Source organism: Sitophilus oryzae, unplaced genomic scaffold (assembly GCF_002938485.1).
Source record: "Sitophilus oryzae breed Bouriz unplaced genomic scaffold, Soryzae_2.0 scaffold_149_pilon_pilon, whole genome shotgun sequence".
Taxonomy (NCBI): Eukaryota; Metazoa; Arthropoda; class Insecta; order Coleoptera; family Curculionidae; genus Sitophilus; species Sitophilus oryzae.
Genome location: NW_022146169.1, coordinates 1,606,958 through 1,634,720, shown reverse-complemented (window position 1 = coordinate 1,634,720; position 27,763 = coordinate 1,606,958). Strand labels below are relative to the sequence as shown.

At 32.5% G+C, this 27,763-nt stretch overlaps 1 protein-coding gene across 1 annotated transcript in view; it reads right to left on the bottom strand.

The window, feature by feature from the left end:
- Positions 1–27,763, bottom strand: part of LOC115878033 (dopamine receptor 1-like) — a 97,196-nt gene that overhangs the window by 54,536 nt on the left and 14,897 nt on the right. The window contains exon 3 of the mRNA XM_030894389.1: positions 24,926–25,089. Coding sequence (XP_030750249.1) covers positions 24,926–25,089 — 164 coding nt within the window. The remainder of the gene's footprint in view (positions 1–24,925; positions 25,090–27,763) is intronic.

The window sequence follows — 27,763 nt, the reverse complement described above, 5'->3', positions numbered from 1 at the left end:
GCAATAGACAAGGCCGAATCCATCGTCGTCTCCTTGTATTATATCTCGGATCTGCCGACTGAATAGATTCCCGTGAACTGGTCTTATAATAGTTCCTCTATGTCCGGATCCGATAACATACGGCTGGCACTCCCCAAGGCCTGCCTACCATCAATCGCACTGGCTGATCCATACGTAAACTAGTCTTTTAATTAGTTCCTCTAGTTCCTTTAGGTCCTGATCCGATAACATACGGCATACGACTGGCACTCCCCACTCCTGCCTATCATCCATCGCGCTGACCGATCCGTCCGTATGTAGTCTATTTTCTTTAGTTCCTCTAGGTCCGGATCCGATAACGTACGGCTGGCACTCCCCACTCCTGCCTACCATCGGGCTACGCGCGCTTGCCGATCCGTCCGACCGATTCTATATCGGTCACAGTCTCGATCCCGGAATAGGTCCTGAGGAACTAGTTCTATGAGAAACCAGGAACTAGTTCCTTTCATTCCGGGGTCGGAATAGTTAATTGGAACTAGTTCGTTCACGAACTACACACCTCTAATGAGAGGCACCACTCTATATGTACGTTATCAATCGTGCTAAAGCCGCTTCTCAACCCTGCTTGTTCTCGTGGTTGTGCAGCTACTAGTAAATTATATTATTTGTCACGGTTACGTAAAAAAACTAGAGCGTTGTATTTCGGATGTATTTCAAAATTCATTATCGAGCAAAAAATAGCAATCAAATCAAAAATTTCCGGTACAAAAAGACAAACAATTTGATAGCGAGCCGATACATTTTTTTTCCGAAACGCATTACAACAGATGATGAAATTTCAAAGATGAAGGCAATCGATTGAAACGATAGGAAATAGCAGTAGCGATGGCCGGTCGCACAAAAGTGTCACAAAAGCTGCATCGCCATTATGATGCGCGGAGTGGAAAATTGGCCAGCATACGGATATCACGTTTCTGTTTTTAAAAAGCGTTTTAAAAACGGTCGTACCTTTCCGTGTTTCGTTTGGCAGAAACACGACGATAATCGAGTGTGTCGCGTGATGAAAATGGACGTGAAAAGCAATAAGCTTCAAAACAAAAGTGTCGGGAATTTATAGAATTTGTAGCGCCATTTGAAACAATATAAAACTGTTGATAGAACAATACATTAAAACGGATTGCAATTTTGAGAGCTAAGTAGATTTTTTTAAATAACCATCAGCAAATGCGGTATACCGGGAGGTATACCTCAAAAATGGCTCACCCCTATATTTTTTTTATTTTTTTAGATAAAAAAAATTGCTATGTTAGTACCTATATGACATAAATTAGGAATGATAGACGACTTTAATTGTTTTTGGTCACTTCCTGTTTAACCAGAAATGACTACAACTTTTGATTTTTAAATGACATATATTTAAGATATTTTTTTTTACTTTATTCTATAGAAAATGACACTCTGAACAGAATGAAATATCATATGTCAACTTATGATAAAAAAAATGTCTATACCTATGTGGCGGCTTCATCTCTCCAACAAAATCCTATGTGGGATTTCGCTACTGCACTGCAAGAAAATTTACAAAATAAAATAGTTATTTTTTGTAAACACTTCTGCGTTAAACCCAAACGGACACTACTTGTCAGAAGTTATGTTTACAGTTATACAAATTTGCCCAACAAAGAAAAAAATGCTTAACGTTTCGGAAAGTTTATCTCTTTCCATCATCGGAAGCAAAAAAAAATACAAAGAATAAAGAAAAAAACTATTTAAAATATTTAAATTCAACTATTCGAGAACACTTTACTTTTTTAAAACAGATACGTCTACAAGAAACCGTTGACGTTCTTTTAAAATTCACATTGTTAAATTTTTCATTTTAACAGAACGTCAACGGTTTCTTGTAGACGTATCTGTTTTAAAAAAGTAAAGTGTTCTCGAATAGTTGAATTTAAATATTTTAAATAGTTTTTTTCTTTATTCTTTGTATTTTTTTTTGCTTCCGACGACGGAAAGAGATAAACTTTCCGAAACGTTAAGCATTTTTTTCTTTGTTAGACAAATTTGTATAACCGTAAACATAACTTCTGACAAATAGTGTCCGTTTGGGTTTAACGCCAGAAGTGTTTACAAAAAATAACTATTTTATTTTGTAGATTTTTTTGCAGTGCGAAATATCAACTTATGATACATCATTCAATATGCTAATGAACCACTCTTGTTCCGTTTGAAAAAATTGAGATATGATTTAAAATACGATTTGGGCATCTTTTAACCGGCCAGGACACGACACGAGAAATATTAGATGATGAAATCTATTTTTTGAATTATGCTCCTGGATTAAAAATTAGTGATTTTTTACACAGCCATGGCACTCTACAGTATGTCCTCGGATTGTACAAGAGGAAAAACTTTTTTATTATTGACATTTTGAGAAAAAATAATTCTTCATAAAAGTGTTTGCTTGTTCTAGAATGGTTAATCCCGTTTATACTTATCCAAATTTCCATACCCTCTTAAAGAAAATTAAGAAAAACATGAAGATAAGGTTGAAAAAATCAAAAGTCGTTTCTATGTATTTTTCTATTATTATTAATTTTTATTAACGTCATATTCTTTGCTGTTGGTAAAGTATTATATTATTTTCTGATAACTATCATCATCCTTTCCTTAGCATTGAACTAAATAGATTTTGTGCTTCTTTAACATTTTAAAACAGCAAAAAATATGACGGTAATTAAATCTATCAATCAGTCAGTCCATCAAAAAATGAAAACGAAATTATTACCATAGAAACGCGTTTTAACAATATTTTCATATTTTCTTTAATTTTCTCTAAACGGTATAGAAATTTGGAAAAATATAAACGGGATTAACCCTTTTAGAACAAGCAAAAATTTTTATGAAGACTGCATTTTTCTCAAAATGTCAATAAGAAAAAAGTTTTTCCACTTACTGTAGATTGAAATTTAAAATACAATTTTAGTTATAAGCGAAAATGTCAAAAGTTGACATATGATATGTATATTATAGAGATATTATTCAGACTGTCATTTTCTGTCGAATAAAGAAAATGTATACAGAGGTGCCATTTAAAAATCAAAAGTTGTAGTCATTTCCGGTGAAACAGGAAGTGACCAAAAACAACTGAATACGTCAATCAATCCTAATTTATGTCATATACTAACACACCAAATCAAATTTAATATACTTATATCGCAATACATTCATCTAATCATCTCATTACAATAGACAGCTTACAATATCCTATCACGACAACAATTCATCACATTGTAACTATCCATGCTGGTGCGGTTTCGTATGGCTTTACGCCATCCTCAAAATGCATCGTCTCTTCCATTGTTATGCCGAGTGGCTCGCGGAGTTAAATGCATGTCGACATATCCTAAAGTGCCCTTCCAGTAAATAATGCCATAAATCCACTTTAGAACATCTTATAAATGGAAGACGACGCCGCAGTTCGAAAGGATGTTTAGAAATGTAATTTGGGAGAATAACTCGGGGTTTAACATTCTCAAATTTTATTATTTCAGTACAGTGAGAAAAAACGAATAAGGAAACTAGTTTTTCTTTTAATAAAAATAATAAACTATATCAATATCTAAAACAGGCGCTACATTATCCCCGAAATGTTTTACGAAATATTTCACATTTCATTTAAGGAGTTATATTTTTGTATCCGGGTTAAGGTCATTTCTTTTTTCTTTGTGGTTGTTTGCTTCTAACGACGGGAGGAGATATACCTCCTGAAAAGTTATGCATTATTTGTGCATTAGGCAATTTTTTTATAGAAAAATGTGCTGAAAAGCTGATTTTTGAGTTCATTAACACAGTAGTGTTTACAAAAAATGACTTTTTTCTTTTGTAGATTTCTCTTCCAGTGGTGTAAACCCCAGTCGTTTTTTTTTTCAATATATCAATATACAGGGTGGTCCGAACTACTGTATTCCGGAAACTTCGGCATATTCTGCAGATAAAAATAAGTAAAAAAGTTCGTATAAATGTGTGTCCTAAAATGCTTAGTTTCGGAGATACAGGGTGTAGAAGTTTCATTCTTATTTCGATTTTTTCCAAATAATTAATAATATAAAGTAACGTCCATATTTGGATGAAAATCGGTGTCTGGGAGTTTTTTGAGAATTTGATTTTGATGTCAATATGACTCCTATTTGTAGGGGGCGCCACCTACATGCGTTTTAACTGTTTTTAAGTGTAGTAACATTTCGTTCGTACCTGTTGGGTGAAAAAATATACATTTCCGTGATTTTTTTACGTATAAAATATTTCTTGGTAAAAATGGCTACGAGCAACCGTTCTCAAGATAGTTAGAGTAGAAATAGGGAATTGATGTAATTATTGACAAGAAATAAGCCGAGTAGATATATTTATTTGACTGAAATGATAAATTTGGTAACTTTTTATTTTTTTAAATTAATCATAAATTTTTCTATTAAAAAAGTGATGACAAAAAAGTTTCTGTTGAACTTTTGGCACAAAAACATTTCAAATTTATGATTTCACTCTAATAACTGTTTATACAACATGTTTAATTTATGTCAATGAAGACAGGTATTGATAATTTTGATTCCAAATATCTCGAGAACCATTACTTGTACCGTTTCTTACCATTTTTACGTAAAAAACGTCGTAAATGTATATTTTTTACTCAGTAGTTTTATACAGGTACGGACAAAATATATTACTCTTCAAACCAGTTAAAATTATGTAGGTAGCGCCCTCTACAAGTAGGAGTCATATTGACATCAAAACCAAATTTTTAATGCCAAAAAACTCCCAAACACCAATTTTCATCCAAATATTGATGTGACTTCAGAAATTATTTGGAAAAAACTAAGCATTTTAGGACATATATTTATACGAACTTTTTTACTTATTTTTATCTGCAGAATATGCTGCCGAAGTGTCCGGAATACAGTTCGGACCACCCTGAATTATGGTTAGTTTATAATACATACATGTCTATGGTTAAGACCGTGTCATTGTGGCGTTTCATCTTACATCAGTCCTTCTCGTTGCCCGCACATTGCAACACTATTACTATATCTCAATGTATCTAATAATCTATAATAGAGTATATAGTGCATAAATATATCTTCGCGACAATAATTTATCATTATATTATCCATGCTGGTACGCTTTCGTTTGGCTATGCCACATCCTCAAAATGCATCGTCTCTTCTATTGTTATGCCGAGTGGCTCGCGGAGTTAAATGCATGTCGACATATCCTAAAGTGCCCTTCCAGTAAATAATGCCATAAATCTACTTTAGAACATCTTATAAATGGTAGGCGACGCCGCAGTTCGAAAGGATGTTTAGAAATGTAATTTGGGAGAATAGCTCTGAGTTTAACGTTTTCAGATTTTATTATTTTGGACATACACGTTATTGAGTAGATCTATATACTAAGAAAAAATAGGAATAAGAACACTTATTTTTCTTAATAGAAATAATAATCTTGAATAAATTTTCTGAGACATCCTAAAATCATGAGTAAAGATCCAGACCTTATCTTTACCATAATTGAGAATTGCAGCAATTGGAGAATGGGAATAAATACGATAGATAGTACCCTAATAGATAATAGCGTAGACCCTAACGCATATAAAAGTACTATGTAACCTTTTGTACTATATTTATCGACGTCGTGGACTCCGTGAAATTCTTAGGACTTGTTGTAGACAACTCGTTAAAATGGGACTTGCACATCGAAACTTTATCAAAGAAACTAAGCGCTGCCTGTTTTGCGCTAAGATCAGTTTCTAAGGAACTTAACTTATCAACCTCTAGAATAGTCGATTATGCCCTTTTTGAGTCGCATCGTCGTTATGCCCTTCTATTCAGGAGTACTTGCTGCGCGACAAAATTTGATCGTATTTTCAAACTTCAAAAGAGAGCAGTTCGATATTTATTGGGATTAAACAGTAAAAGTCACTGCCAGAATTTCTTTAAAAATTTCAAAATATTGATTCTTCCTTCCTTATTCATATTTGAATTCGTTTGCTTAATCCGCAAGCACATATCTGCTATTCCCGAAAGGCCATCTTGCAACTATCCAGTTAGGAATGCGGAGCACGATCTTTATCTGCCATCCCCGAGCTCAGAACTAGTTAAAGGCTCAATACTGTACAATGCCAAAAAATGTACAATCATCTGCCTTTGAATATCAAGTCACTTTCATTCTTTCCCGCATTTCGCAAAGCTCTGAATTCATACCTCTGGAGAGAGCCCTATATGCGGTAAACGACTTTTTTGTTGATGTTTGATCATGAACAATTTTGAATTTTAAAATTTTGATCATCTCACACACTGGTTAAAGGTCTAGTATTTAATATTTAATATTTTATAACTCTTACATGATTATATCCATTTACAATTTTCCTATTGTAAAATTTTATTGTTACGCCCTTTTTTGTATTTTGCAATGTCCACGTATGTTTTATTTGTAATTTTAGTGACGTAATTTTTTTGAATTGATTTGTATTGTATGATATTTTTTTATGATTTGTATATTTTTTGTGCTTTTGTTTGATTTGTAAATGCTTTGTCTTTGCTATTTTGGCTGTTTATACAATAAAGTGTTATTTATTATTATTATTATTCATAAATACCCTAGATTATATGATAGGTAGCATGCGAAACTGTTTTTTTTTCAAGAACAAGTGGCCGTCCTCTGCCGGAAACACTGCGACCTGTGAGGCCTATTGTGTTTGTCCCCCTTCTATATCTGCACCCATTCTCCTATTCCTGTGCCTTGCACTAACTTATGCAGGTCCTTGTGCATATTTTCTCCGGTTCTAGCCTAGCTTTCCTAATAAAAAGCGTCGCTTGCGATCCAGAGCCTCGCAGTGACATATTATGTGCTCCGCTGTTTCAGGATATTTATCGCAGAGTCTGCAGCAAAGACTTCCTTGATACAGGTTGAGCTTGTTCAGGCAACACTTGACAGCCATGTGTCCTGCTAAGCATTAGCAGTTCTTGCGGTTTTAGAGCTAGGTTCTTGGATAAAGGCCTTGCTGTGCCTGTGCCCCTGTCTGTTTCTCCAGTGGACATTCTGTTTTTACCCTGATCCAGAGTTTTAGTGCACTATGGGCCATCCATTTGGATATTCCCAATACTGGCTCTAAACCAAGATGGAATGCCGATGATGCTTGCCTAGCTAGCATATCGGCTTTTTCCTTGCCTTGGATACCACTGTGGCCCGGCACCGAGAATAATTTAATTCTGTTCCATCGTGCCAGAGCTCCCAGTCCACCTAGGCATTCCCAGACGAGTCTCGACAATACGTTTGGGTTCATAAACGCCCCAAGTGCTGCCTGACTGTCTGAGCATATATTGATGAGCTTACCTTAAAAAGCTCTTCTAGTGTTTTCTCTTGCACGCATGCCGAACTGTTTGAAAGAGTGTATTAATGCCCGAGGAGAAATTACATACTATTAATTTCAACATTTTTTCCTTGTATTTTGTTTTTCCAATTTGAATTTAGTTATTTTAATTTTTAAACTTTATAAAGCAATTTTTTCAATTATTTATTAAATTTACTTGTAAAATACAGAAATAACTTTTTCATTTAGTCTAAACTAGGTAATGATTAACTTATAAATTGATATTTCCTTGAACAACTTTTGATTTTACCAAACGTGCATATGCAATAATTTTGGACATATGCGTATGTTCCTCAGCTATTGAAAAAAATATGGTATAATCCTGTTCTTTATTCTATTTAAACATTGATTTTGCATACACCTAACAAAATTACTGCAAAATCCAAATAATCTGGACAAAAATGTTACGCTCCAATAATCCAAACACTAAACGTTGAAGCAAAACAAATAGACCATTAATTCAATAATACCGTTAATTAAGAGTTGTTTTAAAGCTGGCGAGCAGATAAAAAGTGGGAAAACGGAGAGGTAGAAACGTAATCCACTGATTCTATTACAGAAACGAGTTAAAAATAATCTTGTAATGAACAAATTAGCTGCAAGCAAAATTTTCTGCGGTTTTGATCCCGTATTTTTATAGACTTCTGAGCAATTATCCAAATTAAAAGAATTTCAAGGATAATTTTTCATTCAAAATGACATTACATTTATATATTCAAACAGTATTTTATGAAATTTAGTATTTGAAGTTTTATGACATAATATTTAAAATAATTATTTTAAACAGCGTCTCTTTCATTGTCTGTTAGTACAAGATCCGGCTACAGGATTTTTATTTCATCTAATTTTTAATCAAAACATAATTACTTATATTTGTGAATAGGGGAATACACTTTTAACAGGGTTTCAATCAAAAAGTCACCGCAAATAAGGTTTGCCACGCCACACAGTGTAACGAAATCGGGAAATGCGGGACATTAGCCCAAAAAACAAAAAAATTTAATTTATCAAGTTTTTATATAGATGGATAAAGGACATCCCAGACCCCCCCATGTGAGACATTTCTTGAGTTGACCTCTTAGTCGGGGAGTTATGGCGGGTTAAATTTATGGTTTCTTTAATTTACCAAATCTGTACAAAAAATTCATAAAATGAAATTTATTATTTTCAGAAGTTTCCTTGTGTTGTTCAATTCCTACAATTTTTTCCGTAAAGAGAGGTATTTTACCAACAACAAACTTGAAAAAAATGTCCCAATTTTTTTCAAGTCTAGTTTCTACATGTTTATTATGACTTTCAAAAAAACGCTTACATTCGCGCAAGGTTATATATTCAAAATATCAAAGAGTGAACCTTCTAGTATACTGTTACGTATAAATTTCATCCACCTAGATCCGAACCTGGAAGAAAAAAATAAATTTCTTCGGCAATAATTACGTTTTCCATTGATTCGACCGTAGTTTTTATCCGTAATTTTTTCTGCTATAATTTCTTTATTGAAAAAGCTATACGCTTGCTATGAACATACTGAATGCTATTTTAGGGGCGAGGAACCATCCTCACATTGGGGTGGGGGACAGTTTACAATAATTCAGAAAATCTCAACACCTGCGTCATTGTTGGTGCCAAACTATTGAAGATATATTGCACAACTTATTGATATATTCAGATCCTCTACTTTCACATCTGCGACCAAAGCACTCTAAAAATAAAAAAGTAGACTTGTTTCCGGAAGCGAAAGAGCTCTTGTATATGGATGGAGAAGAAATTGAGAATGATTTTTAAGCATGTTTTATGTGAGTACCTTACATATTATGTTATTTTGGAATAATATACACCCCACATAAAATTATCGCATCACTTATTAATTTGGAAAACTGCAAAGTATTCTTAAATTCTCATGGTTAACAATAATCTCAAAAGTTATTTGCATTAATAGCAACTTGTTAAGGAATGGAAAGTATATCATAACTCAGGCAGACCTTAGATTTAAGTTTTTCGCATAAAAATGTTTGAAGCGTTTCAAGAATAAATACTACGAAAAATATAAGTGTTGCGAAATTTTTTGTGAGGTGTGTATTATGGTTTCCTTTGTTGAAGTTGAATACGTTTTTTTCGCATATTATTATATTATTTAATACTGTTAAATGATATTTGCCACTTGTGTCGTTCTCTTTGAGTTTTGCAGTCTTATCTAATTTATCCCTGATTATTTGAATATTTAGGAATGTTGATTGAGTTTTGATATATTAGCGGGAGATAAATGATTGTTCGACAGTAATTTCATAACGTTTTTGGTCTATAAGAGCTATAAACTCTTCGTAAATATAAAAATATACCTGTAAAGTCCTTTTATAAAACTTTTTTTTTGACCTTCCAATGCGCCTTTTTTACTCTTTTCGCCCTGTAGCAAAAATTCCTAGTCGTATTATTTAATTTCTGTCAAAAATTGTCAGCAAGAATAGTGATAACTGAAGAAAAATGCCAATGTCCCACTATTTTAGTTTTCATTACACTGTGCGCCATGGTTCAGAGTTTTTCCTGCTACTTTATATGGGTCCGGCAACAATGCTTCGGGCATCTGTAGCTCCTAAAACAAAAAAACTTAGGAATTTTGGATAAGTGCAAACCTAAAGTATGTATTACAATGTATTTCAGGAAAATATTTCAACTTCTACGAAAGTGGCTCAAAAAGTGTGAGCCGATCGGGATGATTTTTTTTAAATGGATATATTTTTGCATTTTTGGCTTCCATTCTGATCACTTCACTAAATATATTTTGATAGTTTCAGAAATATTAATAAAGAAATATAAAAAAAACATTTTTTTCAGCCTTTTTAAAAGAATATTAAAAATACAAAAAATGTTGTGAAATCAAAACTAGGTATTTACTATAGTTGGTCTGTACTTACTTCGCTACAACTATCGTAATCTTAAACTATAGAGGGTGTTCAAAATTCTATGCCAAACTTTTTAAAATATAAAATAGTTCTTTCTTTTTAAATGGAACCGCTAAAAATACATTAAATAGAAAAAAAAAATGTTTTAATTCTCCATTTAATAAAGAGATAGTAACAGGGTGTTCCATGTTAAAAGTATATTGCCTTAAGCTTGATTTTCATGCATCCGTTATACGTTGATACGATGGTCCGACGGTGCTCTGATTGGTCGTAGTGTTTTCGCGCCACTTTTCATCCGTAAATATTTTACTTCAGCCCGTCAACGGACCCGTTCATACGATAACGGACGTTTTGACACTTTTTTAACAAATTTAATCTAACCTTAATAAAAATATAAGTAAAATAGCAAAATCGTTATGGAAACGAAAATATAAAATGACACCAACGTATATCCGATAAACGGAGAAATGCTATAAATTTAAAAATGCTATAAATTTAAAAACTGTGTTATTTTCTAATCAATCAAAGTCATTAAATTCTACTAATAAAATTAATATCGTATCAACGTATCGTCGGACAACGGATGTATGAAAATCAAGCTTTATTCATAGATATTCGAAAAAATTAGGATTTTATTTAAAATATGATGAGCGTAATAATCCTGTACCGGATGTTAGACTCTATATTTCCGTGTTTAATTTATCTTTGAATTAATCTGTTAAAAACGAACAAAAGCTCAATTCAAAAGTGTCAACATTCTAAATATAACTATATCTAGACACTTTACGTAAATATCTTATAGACAGGTCTATTAAATATTGACGTTCTGATAGACAGTCGTTACACAAAGTCGATTTTGATGCTTAAAATTAGCTCTATCTAAATAACTATTTCTTAATTAGTCAAGAGCAAGAAGCTTTGAAGAATTGCCCATTTATAAAATGCCCATCAAATTTGCCTTTGCCAAAACGAACAAAAAAAAAGTATTGTAAGTTAAGCAAATTTAATGAATATCCTTTAATGCGGGAATAGACACAATATCGTCATAATCTTGTATTAATTTTTTTTTATTTTAAAATGTTACAAATAGGGGGGTGACATGTTTCGAGACGGTGAGGTCCCACCTTCAGGCCCTAGCTAAAATATAATACAACAAAGTCAAAGAATTAAAAACTTCATAAAAACGGTCAAATAAACAAAGTCAAGCAATAACAGACCAATACAAATTACATATCCAATACAGTGGCGGGTTAACCATGAGGTCAAATGGTCAAAAAAAATATCAGGAGAAAATTAGAAAAACTTATTTAAATTATACTTTTTGTAAATCACTTTTTTTCTCATCCTAAAATATTCAAAACTATTTCCAATTTATCCAATTTTCACTTGAAAACATTTTATTTTACCCATTTTCTCTACTGCCGGCCAAAATTTCATTTTGTCCTTCGTTCCCGCTATGTTTTACACGTACTAAACTCCAACTGCCGCGGCTCGTGACGCCAACAAGGTAAGGTATACTACGTATAGAAAATATAATGGGTTAAGGTGCGATAGATAAAGTTTATATTGGCCATTGACCGCGTCATTCATAAGAGGATTTGTAAGGTAGACAACTTCATATATACTTGTATTTGGTAGTTTACTGACAAACGATATAAAAAGTGGCGGTTTTTGTCTTTGTCTAAAAAAAAATCAGCGTATTATTATTGTAATTTGTAATATTGTTTATTAGCAGATAATCAATATAGTTGATTAAAAATATCGAGTGCATTATTTCTATATAAATATATTACAGGATTTCAGTCATATCACTGGAAAAATTTCGCCCTTTGAGTAGTTTGGGTGTTTATAAAAACTCAAATTATAAAACAACCTAGATTTTTGTATCCTTTATCGCGTATCGCGTATAATGTTTGGTTTAGTCAATGCAAATCAATATTTAAATTTTTAATATCGAAAAAAAAAAGTTTTAGTTGCAACAGCTTTGTCGTAGCCGAGGGTTTGAGATGCAGCGCGAAATTTGTGTAGGTAATAATTCATAATTTTCTGGTTCTGGATAAATGATGAACTCTTGTTGACTGATTCTGGAATAGATATTTTCAACTAGACAACATATGGTGTTTAGTTTGTAAAATCGTGCGGTTAAAAGAAAACAATTGCTTAAATTTCGAAAAACGTTTAGAGAAAAATTGACTTAAAATATAAAAAAAAATGTGAAATAAAACTTTTAGAAAAGTGTATTTGTATATTGTATTGGTAGCGGTCTTAAAAAAAATCGACGCAATATTTCTATACATGACCTCCCTACAATAATAACCACGAGCCGACACCGATCCAGTATGTCCCCAGATTGTCTTTACAAGAGAAAAAACTTCTAGAGAAAATTAAAAAAACAGTGGCATTTTACAAGAAGAAATAACTTGTATATACATTGACATTATTTTTATTTTAATATTTAATTACGAATATTAAATTTAATATAATTTATTGAAACTCTTAATTACCAAACCGGCCTTATCCATTTTAAACAAAAGGAATTAGTTTCAAGTCCAGTAAAGGACAACCAAAGCCTCGACGAGACGCGTCGAGAATTCACCTGAATTTAGCAAAGAGCTTTTGCTTCCTTCATTTCCGTTCGAGCTGAAACTCCGAAATAAATTTCTACGGCTCCCTTAATACGTTAAATAAACACCATAAAAGACGAAGAGGATATCTGGAGGAATGTTAAGTGGTGGCAGAAAACTACGCTGAATGCGAGTGGGAACTGGGGACTTACGTATGCAGATAGATTGGAGTGTTTTTGCATGAGATAACATCATTTAATGGTAGCACAGTTCTCTGACTTTACATTGAAAGGTAAGGCTTCTAATAAAAATACCAAAAATTTATTAATTGTAAAAGTGCATCAGTGAGCAAATTGTTATTATTATTGTATAAACAATATATTGAATAAGTATATCGAATAAGTATATTGGATAAGTATATTGGATAAGTATATTGAATAAGTATATTGAATAAGTATATTGAATAAGTATATTGAATAGGTATATTGAATAAGTATATTGAATCAATATATTGAATAAGTATATTGAATTAGTATATTAAACTAGCGTGTACCATCGACTTCGTTCGCGTCGAATTAATTATCGCATTTGTAATGGTGATGATAAAGCAAAGCAAGAATTTCGATTAACATACAAACTGGAGCAGAATCGTGGTTAATCAATTATCCAACTTTTTAGAACACCCCGAATGATTTTAAATGAATTTTAAATGAATTTAAAAAAAATATGCGTGTCCAAGCGTTTTCCCGAAAGACTAACCGTTTTTTAAATTAAAAATATTGTAATATTTCAGGGACCCTCTTAGAATTTGAGATTCGAGAAACCCCTCCTTATCGAACCTCTACACCCCACAGTCAATCCGTTTGCCAAAAATCAGCTTTAAACGTCAAGCAGTTTAAGCAGAATCGTGATTACTCAATGGTCATATTTAATGAAACACCCTGTATAAATTTTTAAAAAATCTTAAAATATGTAAAACAATAAAATAAAATATACGTGTTTAAGAGTTTTTTCGAAAAACTCATCGGTTTTTAAATAAAAATTATTCTAATATTTGAGGGGTGGTTTCACCCCCTTAGAATTCGTTTCAAAAAATCCTTTCTTATCGAACCTCTACACCCTAAAGCTTAAGCAGGATCGTGATTAATCAACGACCAGATTTTTCAAAACACCCTGTATACATTTTTAAAAAATCTTAAAATATGTAAAAAAAAATAAAACAAAATATACGTGTTTAAGCGTTTTTTCGGAAACTTGACCGTTTTTTAAATAAAAAATATTGTAATATTTGAAGGGTGTTTTCACCCCCTTGGAACTCGAATTTCGAAAAATCCCTTCTTATCGAACCTCTACACCCTAGAATCAACCTGTATGCCAAAATTGAGCTTCTTACGTTGAGTGGTTTGAGCAGGATCGTGATTAATCCGTGAGTCAGTCACTTAAGGATTTTATAGGTTTTATAGTATAAATAAGTATTGTAACGTTTTTAGTTCGTTACATGACTTGTATATGATATATGATGTCTAGCGTATCATCACCGGATTCCGTATCGCTCAGGCCTGATAATTTACTTGAAGCGCCTGGCGTAATTTTTACCTTCTCTAGTCAACAACCCTGTTATCGTTTCACTGCTTCTGTGGAGGGTTGTCAAGATCGTTTCAACGCGCCTCTCCGCGCTTAACTTCACTTTGGGTTTAGCCGCCGGCCATCTCAATAGTCCCGACTGAGAGAAATTGCAATTATTTAAATCTTGCTGTATAATTTGAATCGGCTGCCATTTCGAAGCTACAGGTAAAGATGAGTTATCTTTTATAGATTTGTTATTATTACTGAGTATTTTTAGGGTAGAGTTTTGGATTGGCCCACCTTAACTCGTATTTGTATTTTGCTGGTATATTGGTGTTCTTTCGTTTTGTCCTCCAGAATGTTACATGGAAGAAAGGACAGCTTCTTAGTTTATTATTGAGCCCTCAGAAGTATTTCGAGGTAGGTTTATTGTGTTTATTATACCTGGGCAGGTTTTAAACACGAGTTTCATGTTTTTAGGGTCCAAGGTTATGGTCCAAATTACGGACATTATCTTTTGGTTGGATGTCCAAGTTACGAACATTATCTTATGGTTGGATGTCCAAGGTACGGACATTTTCCAAGGTACGGGTAGTGTTCCTATGTACAGATGTCCTGTGGACGAGTGTTCCATGTAGGGATGGTTGATCTTATGTATAGGCCCCAGCGTGGATATAGCGTAAGCCATATGCTGTTTCGTTCGTGTTTTAAGCCTAGTCGACAGTGACGGCTGTATTGGTTCATGGTGTCCTCATCCTGGCCCCTTTTGTTGCATTGGCCGAGAGAGAGTACAGATATACGAGTCCCACCTCACGCTGCTACTCTTTGAAACAGGACTGCCTCAAGAACAATCAGCTAAGTTTAGTGCTGGTTTTACGTTTTAGATTTACATTTTCAGTTTTAAATAATAACATACATCTTGAATAATATCGTACCGACTTTACGTCTAGTGGTCAACCTTCTTATGTCAGATTAGTATTTAAAATATGATTTAGATCTTGGTTTCCTTGCGAACATTACGTGTTGTAATAGTATTACTTTCTATATATAAATAGCAACATTTTGACAGATGAATAACCGAACCGATTCTAGAATCTACAGCTTGCAACATCTTAGATTTAATATTGTATAAAATTTAACAAATTAATTAAAGTAATGCTACTTTTTATATATTTTCTATAGCCTTATCTATATTGTATTCTTCCATAGTCTTTTTCATTAAACATATTTAGTACTATTTTTTACATCACTTTCTTCGACATATAACCACTATAATTACTAGAATTTTACAATGTTATTTACCATCATAGAACATCATGAATAAATAGAGTCATTAGTTTTAAGTAATATACAACTGTGTTTTCTTTCTCTGTACATGCCTGGCGCCCAATATCTATTTTTTTTAAATTTATTGTTATTAATTAGTTTTCTTTCCAGTGAAATACCTTATCCACGACTGCTCTCCGATGAAAAGCTAGTGGTTTAAAAAACGCTATAGTATATTGAATAAGCATATCGAATAAGTTCACTGAATAAGTATATTGATCGTCGTTGGAAGTCTGTTGGACATTCTTCAATGGAACGATCAAAGAGCATTTTTAATACAAATATAAGCCTGTGTTATAAAAATTAGTTCCCACGCTTCCTGAAATTGATCGAGACGCGCTGTGATTGTGTTAATGTTAATCCAGATTAACAATAAAAATCAAACCACCAATCACGGCGCGTCTCGATCAATTTCAGGAAACGTGGGAACTAATTTTTATAACACGGGCTTATATTTAGCGTACCATTTCCAATTTCCAGAAATGATTTGCAAAATGTTTCACGAAATATTTCAAGCAATATTTCGTAAAACATTTCGGCGATAGTGTAGAGGCTGTTTAAGACCTGCTTCTTTTCTTTTATAAAAGCACTACGGTTTTCTTTATTCTGTTATTCCATAGACCTTAAATTTGCTGATCAATTTTCGAACCTTAAAGAAATAATTTAAATTGTACGCTCGCGAGTCACGTTTGGCATAAGAGACTTCATTACGGAACGTATTTTGCATCTCAAACGAATATTAGATTTTCTTTCTGCAGCATAAGAAAATGAAAATCGAAAACCATGCACGTTCGAATTAGTTAAAGAGATTTTCACTTCTGTGGAAAATTTTGAACTCGGTTAACGTTTTAAATAAACAGTGCAGAATGCGATAAATGCGTCTTTGGAGAGACCGAGTTAATGCCGAAGAGACTGAAGAAAACAAAATAGAATTAAAGTTTGTAGGTGACTTGAAAAGTAATTTACTTAAATAATTCCTTTAAACGTACGACCCTCTCGGACGAAATCTATATGTCGGTGTCCTGAAATACCTAGTCAATTGGCGTATTGCTTTGAAAAAACTATTTACGACTTATAGTCTAAGAGCTAGCAACGTTTTCGAGAAAATATTTTAGGACGTCTGGCTCTCTGATATATCTATTACTATGCTCTCTGGAACAGCATGTGACCCGTCTGGCTGCCGATACCCGTTGCGTTCACTACTGCGCATCGGAAGAAGATCCTATATTTTTTTAAAATTTAGTCCTATATATTCTACTATTGAATATAAATCGAACATGTCTCCATAGCGCAGTGCATAGAGTTTCCGACTACGAACCGATGATTAAGAGTTCGAATCCGGGTCAGGGGCCCTATTCTGTATCTTTTTCGGTTTCGGATCCGAAAATTCGATTCGGTTCACTACCGAACGATAGAGCTGTCGAATGTTACGTTCACTAGCGCGCATTGCGATTCTGTATCGCTTTTCGGCAACCGTTCGGTTCGGTTTCGAAGCAACCGAAAAACAATCATGGTTCTTCTTCTTCTTTCTTCTTAAACTCTCCTTTTCAGGAGAGAGTTGCGTTGCCTAGGCTGCCAGGACCATTCTGGCAAAGTACTTTTCTGCTTTTCTTTTTTCTTTTTTTTTTGGTGGTCACGTTTTATGAACTTTCACCGATTTATCTTTCTTAACGACTAACAATTATTGAGGCTATTAAACAGGTTGCTTTAAGCTCTGCAACTATTCAGTTATGCATGCATTCTACGATTGAAGCTGCAGCTCTAAGTCCCAATAATTACTGTGCATTTCAAGAAAATGTGATTATGACATTTCCAATTTACGGCTAGTTTTTTTTTCTTGATTATAAAGTTAATGTTAAGCTTGTTATTAGTAAATATTTAGAGTTTTAAATGACTAACATTCAAAAACAAAGCGATTTGTTTTATGTGTTCTGTCTTGTTGAATTTAAAAAGGATGTCATGCATGGAAATCGGTTTTTGCTCTATCTCATTGTCGAAATAGGAATATAAGATTTTTTGGTGATTATAATTATGTGGACAAGCAATTATCAAATGAAAGACATCAGCAACCTCTCCACACTTTACGAGGGAAAACAAAATGTTGATATTTTGGTGAAAGTTTGAAACACCCCGTGGAATATGTTAACAAAGCTAGGAATTTAAAAATCATTTTATCATTTAAGTGTATCTTTTCCCGATAGTTTGTATTTTTTCCATAGCAACTGTTAAAACTGCCTTATATCTATCAAAAATAGTAGATAAAATAGTATAACATATATAGAATGACAGTAGGACGTGTTAGTGACAGTGACGCATTCAAATTTTGTATATGTTCAAATTCACCTTTTTATAACGCTTCTGTTCAACTTTTTCTAAAGGTTTGAGGATAAGTAAGCGATGACAGATTTACAGGTAAATAAGATCCTTTTTTCCAGAAGGAGTAAGTAATAATAAATATTCTTTTAGGCCCCGAAGGGAATCTGTATGGCTATGCACCAGAGAGAAGTTTCGCTTCGCTTTATGTAAGTACATGAAAATTTTGCCGAAAAAAGAAGAATGCTCGCTGTTGAATCGTCTTCGGCAATGTAGGAAAGGCAAGACAGTTGCTGTTGAGAATGCAGCAACTACCATTGCGAATATTATGAAGATGTGAATCTGATAAACAAATATACTTTTAAAATATACATAGTGTACAGAAGCGTAAAATATACATTTTTTTTATAAAGATATGATTTTTTTGAGTTTTGGCAATTTATAAATAATAAAAGTAAGTCTCGGTCGTTTCCTGAACAAATGAAGTTTAATGATGTCGAACTCAATGATACAAAATCAATAGCAGATGCATTTGCAGACTTTTTTCGATCGTCCTATATTGTATCAGGTAACGGTCATATTCGTGAAGGTGGCACTGAAATTAATTCTTCCTTTGGTGATATAACACTGAATCGGGTATCGGAGAGAGATATCTTGCAGTGCTTAAAAAAAATGAAGCCCACCGGAGTGGTAGGACCCGATAAAGTACCCTCATTTCTGTTGAAAGATTGCGCAATAGTTTTTTCTTCCCCACTAACGAAATTATTTAATCTGTGCCTGAAGACAAATACGTTTCCTGTTATCTGGAAAACCTCAAAGATCATCCCAGTATTTAAAAAGGACGATAGAAATAATATTGAAAATTATAGACATGTAACAATAATTTCTAATTTTTCCAAATGTTTAGAAATGGCTCTCTATGGCGCATTGGCGTTCCAGGTGGGAGGTAGAATTTCATCAAATCAGCATGGTTTTATAAGGGGTCGGTCGACGACAACTAATCTTTTAAGTATTACACAATTTATTGCTGACTCTATTGATACAAAGAGTCAGGTCGACGTTGTGTATACTGATTTTTCTAAAGCGTTTGACCGACTTGACCATGGGATCCTTCTTTACCATCTGGATCGGATTGGGTTTTCAGCTAACTTATTAATGTTGTTTGAGTCCTATTTAAAAGACAGATTGTTGAGGGTGGAGTATTGTGGCCAGAATTCGGTCGAACTGTGCGCTACTTCGGGTGTACCCCAGGGGTCTATTTTGGGACCGTTATTGTTTAACATTTTTATAAACGGTGTCACTGATATAATTGATTTAAGTGTCTTACTGTATGCAGACGACATGAAGATATTTTCCCGCATTGATTCGCCTCATGATTGTGAACGGCTTCAGAGGTGTGTTGATCGATTAGTTGCATGGTGTTCATATAATAACTTACCATTGAACGTTGAAAAATGTAAAGTCATGTCTTATACCTTGAAATCGGAAACACAAATTTATAATTATTCTATCGGTGATACGATGATAGGTAGAGTATCTGTTTTTAAAGATTTGGGTGTCACATTTGACAGTAAACTATCTTTCGTTCAGCATATATCTGAAGTCGTTCAATCTTCGTTTAAGGCCTTGGGATTTATTGTGCGTAATACTAGAGATTTTAGCAATAGTAACACATTAAAACTACTCTATTATGCTTTTGTAAGATCAAAGCTAGAGTATGCATCAATTGTATGGTCGCCGTTTTATGCGGCACATATTAATGCTCTCGAGCAGGTACAGCGTCGTTTTCTGAAATATCTGAGTTTAAGAACTGATGGGGTTTACCCGCAAATTGGCTGCTGTCACAGCTCTTTATTGCAGAAACATTCTCTAGATTCCTTGGAGGTTCGACGGACAAATTCAGAGCTGAAATTTTTATACAAGTTATTACATAATGAAATTGATAGTCCGGATGTTCTCAGTCAAATCAATTTTCTGGTCCCACGTAGCTCTCGGTATAGCTTTACATTTTATGTGGCCTCCTCGCGCACAAATGTAAGTAAATATTCGCCATTGAAACGTATGCAGGATGCATATAATTTATATCAGTGTAATTTTGATATTTTCGCTGCAGTTTGGTTTCGGTTGTGAGTTCAGTTTAGTGGTTTTTCTTGGTTTATATTGTTGTTGTTTTTTTTCATTGATATGTATTTTTTCTCATTGATGTTATTTTTTGTTTAATTTAATTATTTTGTATTGAATTTTTTTTTGTGTGTAACCCACTCTGTAATTGGCGTAAGCTGTAGAGTGTTGTAGAATAAATAAATAAACAAATAAATAAATAAATTATATGATATAATATGATTAATAGTTCATTTTTTCTTTTCAGGCTACAAGATGTCGTGAAGATGTGGGCTGGAGAAGGAGTGAAGTTTTTTTTTATTCAATTTTGTTTAATATAATGTTTATAATAATGTTTAAAACAACTTTTTTAGAATTACTTTATATTAAAACTTGTGTTAAAACTTAATAATTGTATTTATTCTAAATTAAAAAAAGCCTCTAATAAATAATCACAATATAAATGTAATAAAATACAACATGTTAATAAATCGAAAGTATGTTTGGTGCTCTTCTTAGCTTGTTCACCAACCTCTGCGCTGATTTATATTTAACACTTATTTAACACTTTACCATCTATTCTTTTATTACTTAATAATATACTTTCGAGTGTTTCGCAAATCCTTTGCAATAACACGAAGATTCTAGCACACAAGGGGGATGTTTTGTGGGTTCTAGCCTTTTCTGAAGTTGTCAAACCCCTGACAGAAAAATGTATTGTTGAATAGAATAATTATTACTAGTTACCAAGACGCTTAGAGCTTTCGGTACAGAAACCGAGGATTCGGTAGGGTTTCCGTTCGGTTCGGAGCTTTGAATAAGAAGACTAAGGAAGGAGCATAATGCTATCCATGTATTCATGCATGGTGGGCGGAAAAGCCACCATAAAAGCTCTCTAGGGTGGGGATCCTTGACAGTTCTGTTTGACGATTCATTTGACACATTTGAATTTAATTTGAAATTTTGTGGATTTGTCAGTCTTTACGGAGCTTATTTTATGTTATTTATTATTTATTCTACTACTGATAGTTGTATAAAGGTAGTAAATCTAGATGGAAATTGTGGCAGAACTTAAATTAACAGTGACACTATCGCGATTTATCGAAAAAAGACTCTAAAATAGTTGGTTGTGTAGCGTGCGGTAGATCTCGGCAAAAATTTGAGTGAAATAATGGAACAACTTTTCGCTAGTAAGTGACTATATAATATACATACGTGTAGTAAACCGATCATTTATGAAATTCACTTAAATTAACTAAATTATATATTTTTCTTGCATTTTAGCTTTTATTTATTACTTGTCAAAGATTAGATGTCAAAGAATTTAGATACGTTAATTTGACTTACCTGCTTCAGTAGCGTATCGGATATTTGTGTTAATAAATACTTATTATAACTTATCTATTTTTATTAGAATTATATATTTTTATAACAATTTTAATAACTGCCAACATTTATTCACAACGTAAAATAAAACAACAAATTATTGAGCCTACCCCACATCTACCCTACATCATAGTTTTACATTTTTTAAATAAAATTAGAACGACACTGATAAACCGGAATTTAACTCGGCCATATTTAAGGCCCATCGCGGTGTACCTAAGATTTTTGATATACTCCTTCCTTAGTCTTCTTATTCAAAGGTTCGGAGCTACGGACTAGCTTTACGTGCTACCGAATCGAAAATGTCGTCACAACCGAACAAATTCTACCGAATCGATCGGTAAAATACTTATAGAATAAGGCCCCAAGGCAAAGACTTTTTTATTTTATTTTCGTTTATATTCTGATAGTAAGTAATATTAAATAATTCTGGTGATTCAAAAAAAAATAATACTTTACTATCAGAATATAAACGAAAATAAAATAAAAAAGTCTTTGTTGTGACCCGGATTCGAACTCCGAATCCTCGGTTCGTGATCGGAAACTCTACGCACTTCGCTATGGAGACATGTTCGATATTCAATACCAGAATTTAAAGGACTAATAAAAATATAGGATCTTCTTTCAATGCGCAGTAGGGAACGCAACGTTTACCGGCAGCCAGACGGGCCGCATGCTGTTCTTGAGAGCATAGTAAAAGATATGTCAAAGAGCAAGACGTCTTAAAATACTTCTTTTTTCGACGTTGCTAGCTCTCGTACTATTAGCTTTAAAATTAATAGGGGAGCTAATATTTGGACAGTTCAAAATTTGCATGGTATTTTCTATAAGGACAGTGCACCACCCGGTATAGTATAATTAAATATCAGTTGCGTTATATTCTAAAGTTTTGATTTGAATGTAGAATTATATTACAACCAGTACATACGATTTGAATTTTAGATAAGCCAATGAGCTTAACTTGATTTATTTTCCCCAATACAAATTACACACTGGGATTGGAGAAGCGTCGTAGAATGCATTAATCAGCTAACAAGCTACAAGTCGCTTATAATTGTTTTGTTCCAGAAATAGAAAACTAGATCTACTCTATCTGGCTTTTAATCATCTTCGTATTATTCTGTATGAGAATTTTGCAAATAAGCTTTACTTATGAAACTTAGAAATACCATCGTTAGTATTAATTTATTTCTATACAGGGCGAGTTATAAATAAGTGCAATTTTTTTCAGGACTGGTAGATCTCGATAAAACAAACTTAGTTTCTCTTTACCGTTTTTCAAATAAGTCCAAAATAACCGAGTTATTTTACTTTAAAAAAGTTTTTTGCTTGAATTTTGAGAACCCCTGGACCTTTTCTGGGTTTTCTTTCTTGTAAATTTAATCTACTACCTATGTTTTTATATTATTAGGAAATTATGTTTTTTAACTGAAAACAAAAAAAAATTCCAAATTTTTTTTTCAAAAAATGGAATTATTTTTAAAATCTTCTTTTCTCGAAAAAAAATCATAATCGTATTTCTGGGATCGAAATATACTACCCCTAAAAATATTATTTGCACTTTTTTAAAACTCACCTTTTAACAAGAAATATTTTTTTTTGGAAATTTTCAAAGTAAGATATTTTGGTTATTTTAGTTTTATTTGAAAAACGGTAAAGAGAAAATATGTTTCTTTTATCGAGATACCAGCCCAGGAAATATTTGCACTTAATCAAGACTCACCCTGTACCCTGTATTTTTCTAGTTTTTAGATCGCTTTCTTTACTGAGTATTTTTTTAACCAAATTTTGTCCTTTGGTAGAGACTACGTGATTAAACAATAATGTTTAATGACTAAATAAATGCTAAATAAAACTCCCACACCTCTATGATATACAGGGTATCCCAGGCTGAGGGCGCATTAGAAGTTTCTAGAGTATTACAACATCTAGCTCGGAGATTTTTTGCACATCATAATTTCACAACGAGATCTATCGATTATCCAAAATACCGGAAGTTGACAGCAACTTTCTTATTTTAAATGGGTGCCCCATTTTTTATTACATACATAAATTCTCTGTAAAATTTTATGAATTTTGATATTAAACACTCTATACCTAATATTGACCGTTTCTGAGAAAAAAAATATTTAAAATTTTTGAACAAAAAAAACTGCCTGTCAAAAATATGTGTATAGCCTAAACGTCAAATTTAGTGATTATCACAGCCACTGTGCCATAAAGGGAAAACATGTGGCTATCTATTTCAAAAATTAAATTGTTCGAGTGTCATATAATAATGGCCGCAGCTGTCATAGAATTGAGCGATTAAAAAATTATCATGAATCATTTTTTTCAAATGGAAACGCACTTTTTTATTTCACTAGTAAAAAGAATTTTCAATTCGTTACTTTTTGACTATACATTTTTCTATATCTAAAATAAATCGTTTTAAGTTTTTTAAGATTTAGTTTTATAGCATATATATTTTTCTTGATTTTAACCAGTAGCCTAAAGTACGATATATATATTTTTATAAATACACTTTTTAAACTCTTGGTAGGCAGTATTTATAATAAAGGAAATTCAAATAATTCGTTTTCTGACAGATGGAAATAAATTGTCTGACCGTTTGACACTTCTTAATTTCAAAGGAAGCTAGATAAAATCAAGAAAAATATAAGTTTTCAAATTAAATCTTAAGTAAATTAAAAACGATTTATTTTAGGTATATGAACATGTATAGTTAAAAAGTAACGGATTGATAAAACCTTTTCATTAGTGAAATAAAAAAAAGTGGGCCTCCATTTGAAAAAATTGATTTATGATAATTTTTAAATCGCTCAATTCAATGACACCTACCGCCATTATTATATGACATTTGAACAATTTAATTTTTGAAATAGATATCTACATGTCTTCTCTTTATGTCACAGTGGCTGTGGTAATAACTAAATTTGACTTTTAGGCTATACAAATATTTGTTTTCATCCAAAAATTTTAAATATTTTTTTTTCTCAAGAAAGGTTAATGTTAGGTATAGAGTGTTTTACATCAATATTCAGAGAATTTTACAGAGAATTTAAGTGTGTAATAAAAAATGGGGCACGCATTTAAAATAAGAAATTTGCTGTCAACTTCCGGTATTTCCGGAAGTGCCGCCATATTGAAAATATTTTTAATCGATAGATTTCATTGTAAAACTATGATGTACAAAAAATCTCCGAACTAGATATTGCGGTTCCCTAGAAACTTCTAATGCACGCTCAGCCTGGGACACTCTGTATAGTTTATCTACTAATATTATTCATAGTTAGTATTCAAAAAGTCAAAAAGGAATTAAAATTATCGACTAAGTATTAATGACACATTCATTTTGGACTTACCTTAATGGGTCTTTGATATGTATGTACCTATCTAACGATATTGCACAGAGATTCAATATACTAGCCGTAGAACACATGACGTCGAAAGCAATCCACGTATCACAAAACTTAGTTCCAAATATCCAATAGCCAAGAAGGTCGTTAACACCAGCAAATGTCATTACCTGCAATAGAAGAAAAATACTCATGTTATCTAGGTTATTCAATTAAGTATAATTAATATATTAATAATATGATCTACAGTTTTCAGGGCAAATATGTGTATGTTAGTATAAGGCAAGTCCAAAACTTCCAATGAGTATGCAAACACAAACTACTAGTAAAATAAACTTCAAACAGTATACGCAAATTTCAGGAACAGGTAATCAATCAAAAGATAAACTACGATAGTTTAGGTAATGTTGGTTAGTTTCCAAAACTGTCAAACATTGCCGTTTTATTAAACCAATTTATGCGTCTAATTAACTAGAAGTTGACTGTAGGATATTCGACGTCTCAACAAGCCCTGAGGGACGGAACATACATTCCAACTAAAGTTTTGCATTTTTAGTTACTACTCATGCACGAGTTTTCATAATATGTACCGAAGTTCAGTCAGACGGCTTGAAAATAAGTATGTATACAGGGTGGTCCGAACTGTATTCCGGAAACTTCGGCAGCATATTCTGCAGATAAAAATAAGTAAAAAAGTTCGTATAAATGTATGTCCTAAAATACTTAGTTTCGGAGACACAGGGATACATTAAGCATGTTGACTAAATAGTTATTAGACTGAAATTATAAATTTGATTCTTTTTTGTGCCAAAAGTTCAATAGAAATTGTTTTTTAATCATCATTTTTTCGCAAAAAAATTTATGATTAATATAAAAAAAATAAAAATTTATTATTTCAATCAAATAACTATACTCAACATGTGCTTATTTTTTGTCAATAATGACATGTATTGACTAGTTCCATTCTAAATATCTTGAGAACGGTTGCTCGTAGCGATTTTTACCAAGAGACATTTTTTACGTAAAAAGTCATGGAAATGTATATTTTTCACTCAGTAGTTTTATACAGGTACGGACGAAAAGTTATTACTCTTCAAAACAGTTAAAACAAATGTAAGTGGCGCCCCCTACAAAGAGGAGTAATTTTAACATCAAAATCAAATTTTTCGTGTCGCAAAACGCCCATACACTTAAATTATATACACATAATTTCAATTTTCATCCAAATATTGACGTTACTTATTTGGAAAAAATCGAATTAAAAATGAAATTTCTACACCCTGTATCTCCGAAACTTAGATTTTACGAGGCATTTTAGGACATATATTTATATGAACTTTTTTACTTATTTTTATCTGCAGAATATGCTGGCGAAGTTTCCGGAATACAGTTCGGACCACCCTGTATAAAATTTTGCATGCTGTCGATAAAAATATTGGGTTTTAGATAAATTTACATCAAGGATTTATGAATTTTTATTAAACTTAACTCTAGTTGATAACTGGGAATTTACAATAAACATTAAAAATATACGCAACAAGGACTGTATTCTCTAATTTATAATGATTCTATGTAGTAATTTTTTGAATGTTGCATTAGAAAAACAGAAAGAATGTCTTCTGCATAAAGATATTGCATTAAGAAAATCAAACTGAAATACCATTAAGACTTCTAAAAGAGCTGTATTGGGAAGTCTAATAGCCGGAGAGCTGGCGACATATTTAGAGAACATATTTTAGGTAAGTTAGAATAACAAAAAAAATAAAGTTTAATAACTTGTGAACCCAGAATCCTAAGTCTGGCAGGGGGGTTGGGGGTATTTCGCTACTGCGCAACCAATAACATTTGCAAAAAAATAAATCCAAAAAACATTCTTTAGGCAACTTGAAATTTGTTTATTCTTAAATTTTAGCATCTATTTAACCTAGAAATAAGGGTGCCAGACTTTTTTTTCGGGTTTAAATTGTAACCAGACCATTCCAAATATGTTGAATTATTATACCTGGAAAACATACTTTAGGCATTCTAGAATTTTTACAGCGTGTTTATTAGATGATATTAAAAAATATGTGTTAATTGCCAGACGAATTCAATGGGATTTAATACTTGCCAGACGCGAATAAAGATTTTAAATGAGCGCGACAAAAAAGTCTGATGAGTATCTATAAGCGCGAGAAAGATAGTTTGGTACATGGTACCCTTTTGTCGGGACTACATTTTCTGGTAAAACCACTTCTTTAAATTTTAAACCATGTTGTTGGCGCACTTTTAAAAATTCTTTGCATTTGTGTAGTCTGCCTTCATCAAAAACAATAACTTTGTCTGGCAAGTATTAAATCCCATTGAATTCGTCTGGCAATTAACACATATTTTTTAATATCATTTAATAAACACGCTGAAAAAATTTTAGAATGCCTAAAGTATGTTTTCCAGGTATAATAATAAAACATATTTGGAATGGTCTGGTTACACTTTAAACCCGAAAAAAAAGTCTGGCACACTTATTTCAAGGTTAAATAGATGCTAAAATTTAAGAATAAACAAATTTCAAGTTGCCTAAAGAATGTTTTTTGGATTTTTTTTTTTGCAAATATTATGGGTTGTGCAGTAGCGAAATACCCCCAACCTCCCAGCCAGACATAGGATTCTGGGTTTACCAGTTAATAAACTATACATTTTTAGTTATTCTAGCTTGCCTAAAATATGTTCCCTAAATATGTCGTCAGCTCTTAGGCCATAAGGCCGAGCGCCCACGGTGCGACTATTTATATACAGGTTTTAGAAATTATATTTTATTTGACAAAAATTAAAAACCTATCATCAGTACTTTCAAACGGATATTCA